The sequence below is a fragment of the Protobothrops mucrosquamatus genome, unplaced genomic scaffold (assembly GCF_001527695.2).
Source record: "Protobothrops mucrosquamatus isolate PMUCROS unplaced genomic scaffold, P.Mucros_1.0 scaffold1203, whole genome shotgun sequence".
Classification (NCBI taxonomy): Eukaryota; Metazoa; Chordata; class Lepidosauria; order Squamata; family Viperidae; genus Protobothrops; species Protobothrops mucrosquamatus.
This window is the reverse complement of record NW_015387414.1, coordinates 327,897-341,485: the sequence shown is the minus strand read 5'-3', so window position 1 is coordinate 341,485 and position 13,589 is coordinate 327,897. Positions and strand designations below refer to the sequence as shown.

Genomic DNA, 13,589 nt, shown 5'->3' with positions numbered 1-13,589 from the left:
TTCAGTAGCTTATAAAATGAAGATGAAAGGAAATCATAGAAGAGCCTTTGGAAATGAACATTTAAAATATGTTTCACTAGATTTTAAAAGCAGCTTTTCAGGAGAGTTATGATATGTTTATATTTCATATGTAGGAATTCAGGATTCTGAATTTCAGGTGTAGAATCATAAGATGAGAAGGCCAGCTTGAACAAGTTACTTGATCATAGACATGACCCTATTGTCAGCTGACAAAAAAACCAGAAATACTTAGAAAAAGATTTAAAGCTTGGTATTTTAGGAATCCAGTTACTAAATAATACTTTCAAATTATTATACAATCCTTATGTTGCTTTGCCATTATAAGAAATATGGCTACTCTTCAGCTATATTAAAACACCACACATTTTATGTGTATTTACCATAAGAAAATTTCCTCTACTTGTTGTGTATTGAATCTTTTCTCAAAATTGGAAATATAATTTGCATTAGGCTAAACTTCAAAGACCCATGAAAGTTTGATTCCAGAACTGTAGAGGATGTACTATGAAAAAGTATAACATGGTCCTAAGAATGTTCTTTAGGTTGCTTTGTTATTGTTATTTTAGTCCTTTGTATCATAGCTTTTGAATTTTTATCTGCAAAAAAAAAAGCTTTTTGTCCTTTTGCAACTGGGTATTTTATTATTTTTCTTATACAAAGAGATAATCATAATTACCATAATATCTTATGATGATAAATCATTACATTCTTAATGACTCTAGATAGCTCACAACAAAGAAGAAATTGTATTTAAAAAGATACATTGTAAGCACAATGAAGTGCGAGGTCTGCCTTCTATCCCATGGAAAGTCTGGATGAAAAGATTTCCACAGCAAAATGGGCACTGTCTGGATCTCAGAGTGAACCTAATTTCAGAGGGGACTGCTACAGAGAAAGTGTTTTGGGGTCCAGAGAGATGACATTGTTTAATTGAAGGTGCCTGGTGCATACAAGGTATTTTATAGGGTTTTGAATCTATAGGAGATTTATTTATGGGACATCGTGACTAAAGATGAGAAATGCAAGTACAAATAATAGTATGAGAAAGGAAAATGGAATCATGAGAAAGGTATTAAAGGTATTCCTATACCTTTAAATATATGAGTTTGTGCTGGAAGTGCTCTGAGATATTTAAGGACATTAAGGATACAAAACAACCTATAGTACATTACAGGTAGTCCTCAACTTACAACCATTCATTTAGTGACCATTTGAAGCTATAACGACACTGATAAAATTGACTTAATATTTTTTCACACATACAGTATGACTGTTGCAGCATCCCCATGGTCATGTGATCAGTGTCCCAGGGTTGTGTTATCATCTTTTGCGACCATCTGACAACCAAAGTCAATGGGGAAGCCAGATTCACTTAACCATGTTTCTAACTTAACAACTGCAGTGATTCACTTAACAACTGCCCAGAAGAGTTGTAAAATGGGGTAGAACTCACTTAACAACTGTCTTGCTTAGCAATAGAAATTTTGGGCTCAATTGTGGTCTTAAGTCAAGGACTATCTGCGCATGTAGCATACTGATACTGACATTTCAGGTAGCTCAGAACTGAAATTTAGAATGCATAATCTGCATATAACAAGTTCTAAATGGCATCTCTATAGTATTTAGCCATTAAAAAGAATGTGAAAGGAATGTGATTCTAGACTTAATCTTAAATGGCAGTCTCACTTATTGTGTGATATGAATATGAGAGAATTAATGAAAAATGTTGTTCAGATTGCTACCAAAGTTACTTTATTATGAAAGTGGAAGATTGTTAACAAATTTGAAAATAATGATATTTTACTTCAAAGGAGGAACTTCTTCTTTCCATTTACGTTGTTTCTGTTTCTTTTTCTCAAATCATACTAGAAACATGAATCCATATAATATGGTGCTTATTACCTTTTTTTAATAATTCCACTTTCTTAGAACAAGTTTATAACTTTTTTTAAGTTGAATTTATTCACCTGAGATATTATTATAGTTTTGGAATATATTGTCTGATGTACTTGATTTAACTGTATTTATTCCCTGAGATATGCTTTTTTTCTTAATCATGTTGATGAATCATGAACATGAATTATAGAGTGATATTTATTAGGATCCTTCTTTGATAGTATGCATCAACAGAAACAACAGGAATGAAATACATTTTTGACTACAGGTGTCATAAATTCTGTTTTAAGATGAGTATGCAATATTGGCATAGAACCAGAATGATGACATAGAGCACAATGTCTAAGTTCTGTTGCAGTAGGAAAAAATTAAACTGTTAATGTCTAACTAGAAAAAATTGTAAATTTTCTTTTCTTTTTTGCCTGCAAATCACACTCCTGGCAACTACAAGGATCATATAGTTTTCTAGGTAGCATTTTCAGAAATAGTCTACCATTGCTTTCTTCCTGACTGAAAAGAGGCAACTGGCCCAAAGTCCTGCACTTGTTTTTCATGGGACTAGAATTAGGGCTTTCCCCCTTCTAATTCAGTACCTTATTTACTGGACCAAACTGACTTTTATTTCCTTGATCTATAATCATTAATATTTTCTTCCCAATCAATTGGCCTTCTGTATGAATATAGAAATAATAATGATCTTATTTTTACTTGATTCATACGTCTACAGTCATCTATGTACAACAATTATGTGGTCTGTTGGCAATTATAAGTAGGATGCCTTTAGTAGATTAATTGTCTCTCTCTAAATATGACTATTAAAAGAAAATAATATGGATGGTAGTGGAATGGATATACTATATTTCTGGAACAGTCAATGATACTCTGGGGAACAGTTCTAATAAATGCATTGGAACCAAAAGGATATCCTTTAAAAACAATAACAGTATACTGATGATATAGGACAAATCATTATGGAATATTAATATTTAAGAGTTAATCCTATTTCTTTCAGATAACTTTTTCCAGAAGCTAGTGAGTCTAAACTAAGTCTGCCTCCTGCGTGATGTAGTTACTGCTGCAACCACCTATGTTGATGAATAGTTCATCTAGCATTCCCCCCTGATCTTAGTTTATGAGAAAGATACTGTAGGAATTCTACATTATATACTGTCTTTCTGGCAAATCAAGCATAAAACAGGAAAAATAATTTCTATAATGCAATTCCAGTTCTTATAGTGCAAATATATGTGACTGGGCATTACCCCTACTTTGACAGTCAAAGTGGGAATAAAATAAAACTTTAATAAATAAATTCAAAATGTATATGAAGCCTAATGTATAAGATATGTGCAGACTAAAAGATAATGATACTTTGTTATAATTAGCAACTTGGGAGAGATAGAACTTTTAAGTTATATATCATCTCCCCCAAAAAAGAAAAGTAAATCTTGAACTCAGCCTGAAATCACACAGAATGCCCTACATGTGCAGAAAAATCAGAATCAGAATAATGTTGCACATAGAGATGAAAAAATTAAAAATGCATGCAACATGTAGTAATAACAATAGCAATAGCACTTAGACATATGCTTATTCATAGAACTTTATAGCGCACTCTGAGCGCTTTACAGTGTCAGCATATTGCCCCCAACAATCTGGGTCCTCAGAAGGATGGAAGACTAAGTCAACCTTGAGCTGGTCAATATCGAACTCCTGGCTGTGGCAGAGTTAGTCTCAATACTGTTTTCTAATCACTGTGCCATCTAAATTTTAAAGGTAGCCTAAATCCCAAATTAAAGTCCTCTGCTTCTTTGTCCCTTGACTCCTCTAGGTTCTTGGAATAATTATATTTATTCAATACAGCTGATGGAGAGATAGTACTCACATTTGCTTTCCCAAGTCAGGTACCAAAAGGCTCTTGCACTCTTTCTCCAGAATTTTGTTTTGGTCCTTTAAAGAAAGAAATCTGTTTTTCTGTCTTTAAAAGGGTAAGGATTGAGGATATGTGCTAAAATCCATGCTTGAGACAAGACCTCTGTTCAAATTCAGATTCTGTTGGCATCTAGACTGGCAAGGAGGCTGCAGCTTTATGCATCCTGACTATCGCTGCACATTTCACATTCTTCTACATTTTCCCATTTAGTAATCAGGCTAGTACATATGAGAATATTCTGGAAAAAATGTTCTCTGGTCATCCTTCACATTTCTTCCCTAGCCCCACTACATAAGCTTATGAAATAAAACAGTCTTACTGTGTTAGCAAAAGATTACTGCACATTGGTTATCATACTTGGTGTCCTGATGTGGAGAATTCAGGAGCTGTCTGAATCTTTCCTAAAGTTTTTAAAAGATATTTTTAGGTGCCGTGCATATAAAGCAACTGTGTGTAGTTTCCAATAAGAGTTTCAGTACATCCTAGTGGGCTACCATTATCTTTTTACATTCCAATAATCCTGGACAAACATTTTGAGCTCTCATCCCTGATAAGTACAATTATTTCAGAAGGTAGACTGAAAAAAGGATTATTTTGGAACTAAGCCAATATGTTAAAGTTATTGCAATGATTCATTGTAATAATATGTTTAACTTTTGTTTGAGACCAGCAGTTGATATTATAAAGTGGTTGGACAATGAATAGGCTCTTTGGAAATGTCAAATACTGTTTTTACATGATGAGTGAAAGTGGAAGTTGTTATCTACTTCCTTAACATAGTAATTTTCTATGCCTGTGTGCTTCAGTCTAGGAGAACATAGTTATGACATCTTTGATGTGATTAGATCAACCACAGATCTGGCAATTATTTAAATATACAAAGCTATGTGACTAAAATACTCTCCCTTCAATACAGAGTGCTCTATATGATCTAGGCCAGGGGTGTCAAACTACCGGCCCGTGCGCCAGTTTCATCATACCAGAGCCGCGCCCACCCCATTGCCGGCAATGGCGAAAAAGCTCCGATACGTCGCGCGACGTCACGTGATGTCATGAGTTTGACATGCCTGATCTAGGCTGTTGTTTCAATTAAAAAGTGTTAAAAGTAGCAACTTGGGGACTTTGTAAAGTATCCTTCATTGAAGTATCCTTCATTAAAGCAGCCATGTATTCTAGAAGGCATTCCTGACTGCATTGAGGGAAGAAGTGTTTGCATGTGAGTTCAGTTTTCTTGTGGTATTAGCTGATGAGTAGTTTGTGCATACACATACATTTGTAAGCAGCGAAAGACAACCTTTGTTAGGGCCACCCACTTAGTTTCATGAGACCAGATTGCTTGAAGAAGTGTCTCCCTCCCTTATGAGTTCCTTTTTATACCTCCAGTGTACAATTGCTAGGTTGGGATAGAGGAAGCTTCTAATTACAAGTGATGGGGACAATGAGCATTCTGGTCTTGACATATATGTCTAACGATCATAGAGCTGCATTCATAATATTCATATTTCCTCATTTTTTCCACAATATGCTTGAAAAAATAACCACTCATCTTTGTGTAATTTAGTGTTTTCCAAATTGTTGCTGTTAGTATGTATTGAATTTAAAAATCTGTAGTATCCAGCTAATATATATTAGAACAGGCGTCCCCAAACCCTGGTCCCCGGACCGGCACCGGTCCACAATATGCCAGAATCCAGGCTGTGCAAACAAGCAAAGCCCCATCCGCAGGATGCAGGCAGCACACAAAACCACGCCCCCTTCAGTTCGCAGAAAAAGCTCTTTCCATGGAACCAATCCCTGGTGCCCAAGATGTTGGGGGCACTGTATTAGAAGGTACCCAGTTGAAAAACGTGTGTGTAAACTGTTCAATCATATAATTGAATTTCTCTAATAATCTGTTATATATCTACTTTAAATTTATACATCTGAATAATTAGATAATCTGCTTTTGTATGTTTTTCTCTTCTGGAAAATTACCTTATCATATATATAGATTCTTAAATAAGAGTTTCTCCTTCGTGTTTTAACATTATTTAACAAAAATGTATGTTTGCACTCAGTTTATAGTTGTTAATGTTCAGGTTAATGTAGTTAGAATGCTTTGGAAAAATGTTGAATGAATTCATTAATAGTTCAATATTTATATTTGTAAATATTTATACTCCTACCTGCAGTATTCATTGTGTTGTCTTTAAAATTTAGGCACCTGAGATTACTGCAGAACTGATAAAAAACAGTCCCTAAATTTGGAGACTTCAAGAAGGATAAGTCTTTATATAGCATACAGAAACAAACGATACATACATTCAATATATATGATATTATAACAACAACAACAACAACAATGTTGGAAGGGACCTTGTAGGTCATCTAGTACAAACCCATGCTGCTCAGGCAGGAAACCCTATACCATTTGAGACAAATGGCTGTCCAGTCTTTTCTTAAAAAATTCCAATGTTGGAGCATTCACAGCTTCTGAAGGCAGGTTGTTCCACTGATTAATTGTTCTAACTGTCAGGAAATTTCTCTTTAGTTCTGGGTTGCTTCTCTCCTTGATTAGTTTCCATCCATTGCTTTTTATCTTGCCTGCAGGTGCTTTGGAGAATAGCTTGACTCCCTCTTCTTTGTGGCAACCCCTGAGAAATTGAAACACTACTATCATGTCACCCTCGTCCTTCCTTTCATTAAACTAGACATACCCAATTATATGTTTTAGCCTCCAATCCTTATATGTTTTAGCCTCCAATCCCCTAATCATCTTTGTTGCTCTTCTCTGTACTCTTTCTAGAGTCTCAACATCTTTTTACATCCTGATGACCAAAACTGGATGCAGTATTCCAAGTGTGGCCTTACCAAGGCATTGTAAAGTAGTATTAACACGATTCTATCCCTCTGTTAATGCATCCTAGCACTGTGTTGGCTTTTTTGGCAGCTGCAGCACCCTGCTGGCTCATATTTAAATGATTGTCCACTAGGATTCTGAGATCCCTCTCACAGTTACTACTATTGAGCAAGGTACTACCTATACTATACCTGTGCATTTGGTTTTTCTTGCCTAAATATAGAACCTTACTTTTTTCACCATTGAATCATTTTTTTAGATAGAGCCCAATGTTCAAATCTGTCAAGATCCTTCTGTATCTTAAGCATATCTTCTGGAGTGTTGGCTATTCCTGCCAGCTTGGTGTCGTCTGCAAATTTGATGAGTTGCCCATCTATCCCTTCATCCAAATCATTGATGAAGGTGTTGAAGAGCACTGGGCCCAGAATAAGAGCCCTGTGGCACCCCACTACACACTTCCCTCCATGTAGATGCAATTCCATTGAGGACCACACGCTGAGTATGGCCGGTCAGCCAGCTACGAATCCATCTGGTGGTGATGCTGTCTAACCCACATTTTTCTCTTATCAAGTAATAGGTTGTAATCTACTTTATCAAATGCCTTACTGAAGTCCAAGTAAATTATATCCACAATTTTGTCGCTTGGTCAAATAATGCAATAAGATTTGTCTGGCATGATCTGTTTTTGACAAACCCATGTTGGCTTTTGGTAATGACTTTGTTTGCTTCTAGGTATTCACTGATTCGTTGTTTGATTATCTTTTCCAGAATCTTCCAAGGTATTGAGGTCAGGCTGATAGGTCTGTAGTTTCCTGGATCCATTTTTTCCCCTTTTTTGAAAATGGGAACTACATCAGCTCTTTTCCAGTCCTCTGGTAGTTCCCCAGTGCTCCAGGATCTTTGAAAGATATAGTTCAGTGGTTCTGAGATCACATCTGCCAGTTCCTTCAGAACCTTGGGGTATAATCCATCTGGCCCTGGTGATTTGAACTCGTCTAGGGTGGACAGGTACTCACCTTTTTCTTGCCTATCTTAACTTGTGTTTCTAATCTGTTTTTTACGGTACTGTTTTTGATAGGTTGGACTGTTTCTTCCCCTTTATATAAAGACAGATGCAAAAAGCGAGTTAAATAGTTCTGCTTTCTCCCTGTTGCTTGTTACCTTCTTGCCACTTTCTCCCACTAATGGACCAATCATTCTCTTATCTTTTTTCTTATTTTTTATATGTTGAAAGAAGCTTTTTTTGTTATTTTTGACTTTTGTCGCAAGCCTTAGTTCATTTTGAGCATTAGCTTTCCTCACTTCATCTTTGCAGGCTCAGGCTGTTTGCTGATATTCTGCCTTAGTTCCCTCTTTCCACTTTTTATACTTGTCTCTTTTATCTTTCAATTTATCAGATAGTTCTTTATGCAGCCTTGTTGGTTTCTTTTGAGAGCTGTTATTTGTTGGTATTGTGCTAGACTGGGCTTTTATAATTTCACTTTTCAAAATTTCCTAAGCTTCTTGAGTTGTTTTCTCCTTGAGAATTGTTATCCATGGAATACTTCCAAAGCTCCCTCTAAGTTTATTGAAATTAGCTCTCTTAAAGTCCAAGACTCTAGTTTGACTATGTTCTACTGCTTATGCTTGCATAATGTTGAATTCCAATATTGCATGATCACTCCCCCCCCGCAAGGTTCCTGTGGCTTCAACACCTTCTATCGTTTCATCTCTGTTAGTGAGAATTAAGTCCAATATGACTGATCCCCTAGTTCCCTTCTCTACGTTTTGGGAGACAAAGTTGTCTGCTATGTTTGTTAGGAATCTCTTGGTGCAGAGTTTGTCTCCCAGTTGATGTCAGGGTAATTAAAGTCTCCCATTACTATTGTGATGTGCTTCCTACATATCTTATTTAGCTGACTAGCAAAACATTCATCTATTTCCTCTGGTTGGTTGGCTGGCCTATAGTATACACCTATGGCAATGTCATTTTTTCTCCTTTTATATTGACCCAAATGCATTCAAGACAGTTTTCATCATTGTGCTTTTTTTTGTAGAGATGTAGTAATTTCTTATATAGAGAACAGTGTCAGAAAGTAATAAATAAAGCAATTAGATGTTAGAAGTAGACAATAGAAAACATTGATCCTCGATAATATTCCACAGATGGCAAATTTATGGGTTACATCACCCCCTTTTCCAGTTGAGTTTCTATCATTATATTTGCAACTGTTTTAAGTTCTTCCAGAATACAACCCTATTGTTTATTTTATGATTTAAGGTAGTTTTTGCAAGTAAAAAAGAAATGTGTTTGCACAAAAAGAAAACTCAAGTGTCCTGAACTTCAAAAGAAAGCATGGATACCATACTAAAATGCTAATGTCACATTTATTAAATTTTAATTTTTAATAATGCTTTAATTTTTAATATGCTTTAATAAATCATTATATTTATTAATAATGAAGCATAACATTCCACGTAACAATGATACCTTGCAAACATTCTTAAGAAAATTATCAATCATAGCAACATGGACAGAGATAATGTACTATAAAAGTTTCCTGAAGAATTCTTAAGTTTTTAATATATTTCTCGTAAGTATAAGTAGTATGTTAGAACTATTTTTAATTAATTTTTTATATTTATGTTTACAGGGAGTATGCTGGAGGTAAAACCATGAAGAAGTAGTGGAAAGAAGAATAATGTTTTTCCGAAATCGTTTTCTGTTTCTGTTGGCTTTAGCTGCCTTATTAGCCTTTTTGAGCCTTAGCCTCCAATTCTGTAAGTATAATATTATATCATAGCTGAGATTTGTAAATATCATGTTCTTTTCATTGCATTTTTAATGCATGTGTACGAAGTAAAATCAAATTAATGTCAGAATTATTATGTGTACAACATGAATCATTTTCTGCTTTATAAAATGACACAATTTTGAACATACTCTAAACAAACCGATATTAATTATGATTGTGCGGGCTGAAAATGATTGATCTGTTTGACATATTATGACAAATGGGGAAAGAAAATTCTTTCCCCCCCTCACTTTCTGCAAAATGTTTAGTTTATTTCATATGTATAGATTTGAAGAACAAATGCATATTAACTGTTACTTTTCTCATGTTAGAATTCTTGAATAATTATATAATTAAAGCATGAGCATCATACAAATTCTCAAATACATGAAGATGACTTTTAAAAAGTTAAGAGATAAGGCATAATTAGACTTGCAAGATTCTGCTACTATATCCAATCTTAATATACTTGATGTAGAGTTGATTTCTTGGTCTGATCTACCTCTTGAGGCTAATATTGTTTTATGCTTTACCTACTCCTTTTCTTCTACTAATGTGACATTATACTAATGTGTATAAGTCTGTCTATCTGTGTCTATCTGTGTCTATCTGTATAAGTGTGTCTATCTGTGATGTTTGCACATAACTTAATTCCTTTTTCATTGTTTGAGCTTAAGCAGTGTTTTTCTCCTCAGTGCTTTGGTAACAGGTACCTCAATGCCATCCTCTTTACGTTACATAGAATTAGTGATGGAAGATCACTACATATGAATAGCCCTAAATCACAGCCAACAGTTTTGTCAGAATCTATAGCCAAAACCTATTCTTCCCCATCTAGACCCATACATCCTCCAAGCACTGGGAAAATATCTTGATGGCAACTCTTGGATAGTCTGAGGCAAAAATGTATACCTATCATCAGCATACTAATAATACTTGACCCCATGCTGATAGATGATCTCACTAATGCTTTCATGTAGCTCTTAAATAGAAGTTTAAAGACAAAAAGTCTTGAAAACTATCCACACTTTTACAGGGAATGACTCTTGGCCACCCCACTAATATTTCCACCAATCATCCTCTTCACATAATAACACTATTTAACCTTTCTCCAACATAACAATCTTATAACATCAATAAACAACTGGAGTTCTGACACAAACATGGTCTTGATGCCAGGTTCAGGAAAAAAAATGTATTGATGCGGTAGAAAGTTATGTACCTAAAATCTGATCGTAGTACTTGTAGCTATAGTTCCTTCAGTCCATTCAGCATATTAATAGACAGTACCAGGAAAGCTTGCCTTTTCTATTAAGGTTGTGGTCTTTTCTTCATAAATTTTGAAATTTTGATGTCAACTAATGAGGAACACTTCTGAGATAATGGGTGTTGTTGTTGTTTAAAATTATTAATGCTAAATGATTGGTCAAATAAACTTTTGTTTATATTTCTATAATGTAAATAAATCAAGCAAATATTACTTTAACTGATCAGTCATTGTTCTTGACAAGACTTTTCTAGATTGAAATTTAAACCACAAACCTTTGAAGGATTAGGTTCCCACTTCCCTAATCTATGGAATAACAGTGAAATATTCTAAGTCTATTAAAATTTTGCTAAATAGTATATGAAGATAGCCCTTGACTTATTACTGCAATTGGGACCAGAAATCTGATCATAAGTTGTTATGGTTATGAGTCAAGGCACACACATGACTGGAAGTGCTGTGGTTGTTAAAGAACATTAAACAAATATGATCATTAAGCGAATCCATTTATTTGAATGCCGGAAACTGGCAAAAAAAGTCTCAAATTGTAGCCACATGACTGCAGAATGTTGTAACCGTCATAAAGGTGACCAATTGAAAGTTTCCAACATGACAATGGGAGGGCTGCTGCAACCATTTATGGTGGCTGGAGGTGGTGGTGGTGGTGATGCTTTTCAGGCCCTAAGTTAAATTTAAGGACTTAAATACCAAAAGACAACTGTTGGAAAACCAACTCGGCCCACACTGCTTGGTCCCAAAAATTTCTCAGTGTTCTTTCAGACTGTTTTATTTTCCTAATCCTAATCAATCTGGTGGATCATATTGAAGAAGTAAAACAGTTGGAAACTTGGGAAGAATCTCACATATTGTGCTTCAAAGTACATAAAATGGAAAATTGGAACCAAATCAAAATAGAGATCTAATTTCAATGTGCAAGGTACATACAAAATTCTACATATAAAAACTGATAGCCAATATCTGTAGAAAGTTGGCAAAACCAAAGCTCAACAAAAGAAAGTAAATGCAAAAAAAGAGTTTCTTTGGGCTATGCCATTAATAATGAGGGATGGGTGGGTCAACTGATCTATTTCTGAGTACTTAAAGAGAGTGTTTGCTACTTGGAAAAGATGATAACATGGAAAAGGTCAGTTGATAGAAAGAGGGAGTGGTGACCCAAAGTTAATAGATAGGACTGTCTTACTACCATAATAAATTTAAGCGTTCAGAAATACAGTAGATCAGTTATGTCTGAAAAACTTGAAGAACTTAGTAGATACCATTGTGGAGTGATTTGAGAAACCATATAGTGCCAAATGGTTGGTGTAGGGTGCATGTTCCTATCTTCAAAAAGAGAAGAATAAAAAGGACCTGAATAAAAACAGGTGTCAGCTTACTATCAGTCCTTTGCAAACTTCTGGTACAGGCTATTAAGCATTTAGAAAAGAATGCATTGTTTGGCAGAAGCCAGAATGAATTTATCAACAAAAAGTTGTACAAAATATTTGGGTCTCCTTTTTTTTGATAAAGTGGTGTTCAGTGGACCATAGAAAAGAGTATAGTGAAGATGGTAAAATGTGGGCTGTATACACAATATGCAACTATTATATAGGTACCCTCCTGTTTTTACCATTGTACCCAACAAATATTCTTCAGTGGCTTGTATTAAGCTGGATTAAAGTGTCAAGTGGCATATTGCAGAGCTCTGTTCAAGGCAAGAGGAAAATAGTGTTTCAGAATAACTAGCAATAACTATTACCCATAGCAAAATACTCTTATAACATGGACTATTCTTTTGGGAATGTGAATCTATGAATTAGTTTAGCAAATGAAACATTCTGCTTCCAAAATCTTATGTTTAAATGTCTGTTAATATTAATGTTAAGTAGCCCATATTAGGTTAGATACTATGATTGAATTCTATTGTATATATGTGCTTTTTATTTAAGTTATTGTAAATGTATTTAAAATACACACCATCCTTGCAAACAGAAGAGTTATGCATAAAATAAGTATAAACCTGAGTTTATACTATGACTTCTATGACTTCTGTGTGTATGTTCATCCGTGTGTGTTGTGTATGTGTGAAAGAGAGGGAATGGGAAAGAGAGAGAGAGAATGGTTGGATTTTTTAAATACCTATGTTGATTTTTTTGTCCACAAAGAATGGAATTATTTAACATGTGTACTTTTGAATAAATGTTTAGATTTCTTCATGTATACTATCATACATTCCTCATAATATAAAGCATCTGTTCAGGACAAAATTAAGCTCTTGACAAAGGGCGACTTTTAAATGTATAAAGAAAGGAGCTCTTTGTCATTATACAGACGATAGATTATATACTGTTTTAGGTTTGTAATCCTAGGTGGTATATATGATGATTTTCATAGAGGAAAAAATAAATCTGAAGAAACATTATTCTTCAGACACTTTGTTACTATAATTTTTTTTTTTATTTTCTGAAATAAACTCGGCTTTCACAGCATTGGGCTACTTTGATTATATAGAGAAAATTAATGAGGACAAATCTCAAAACCAATACATAAGAAGAGTGAATAAGTCTAAACCAACCTAGAAAGTTGTGATTTGATAGATATTCAATCCTCAAAGACAAAGGTGAGAATTTTAAAGAACACAAAGCAATTTATAAAATATATCGGATGTAGAGGAAGTAAAGATTTTCAAGGCAAGAAAGTTATATTATAGAAAGATATTAATCGGGTAATTGTAAGCTAGATTTAGCTATGTTTCCTTTTCTTTGATTTACTGTTTCTTATTTCTTTTTGTACTCTACGTAGCATTTCTTATTTTGGAAGGAGTGTGGAGTGTATGCACGTACAGTGTGCATATTCTCTTGA

At 34.5% G+C, this 13,589-nt stretch overlaps 1 protein-coding gene across 2 annotated transcripts in view; it reads left to right on the top strand.

Annotated features, from left to right (window-relative positions):
* The window catches only part of PXYLP1 (2-phosphoxylose phosphatase 1), a 39,660-nt gene that overhangs the window by 6,503 nt on the left and 19,568 nt on the right, over positions 1–13,589 (top strand). The window contains exons 1-2 of one of the 2 annotated variants that reach the window (XM_015820894.1): positions 7,682–7,697; positions 9,323–9,449. In XM_015820894.1, coding sequence (XP_015676380.1) covers positions 9,371–9,449 — 79 coding nt within the window. In that variant the 5' untranslated portion in view covers positions 7,682–7,697; positions 9,323–9,370. Of the gene's footprint in view, positions 1–7,681; positions 7,698–9,322; positions 9,450–13,589 lie in introns of those variants that run through there. The other variant, XM_015820893.1, reaches the window with a different exon arrangement.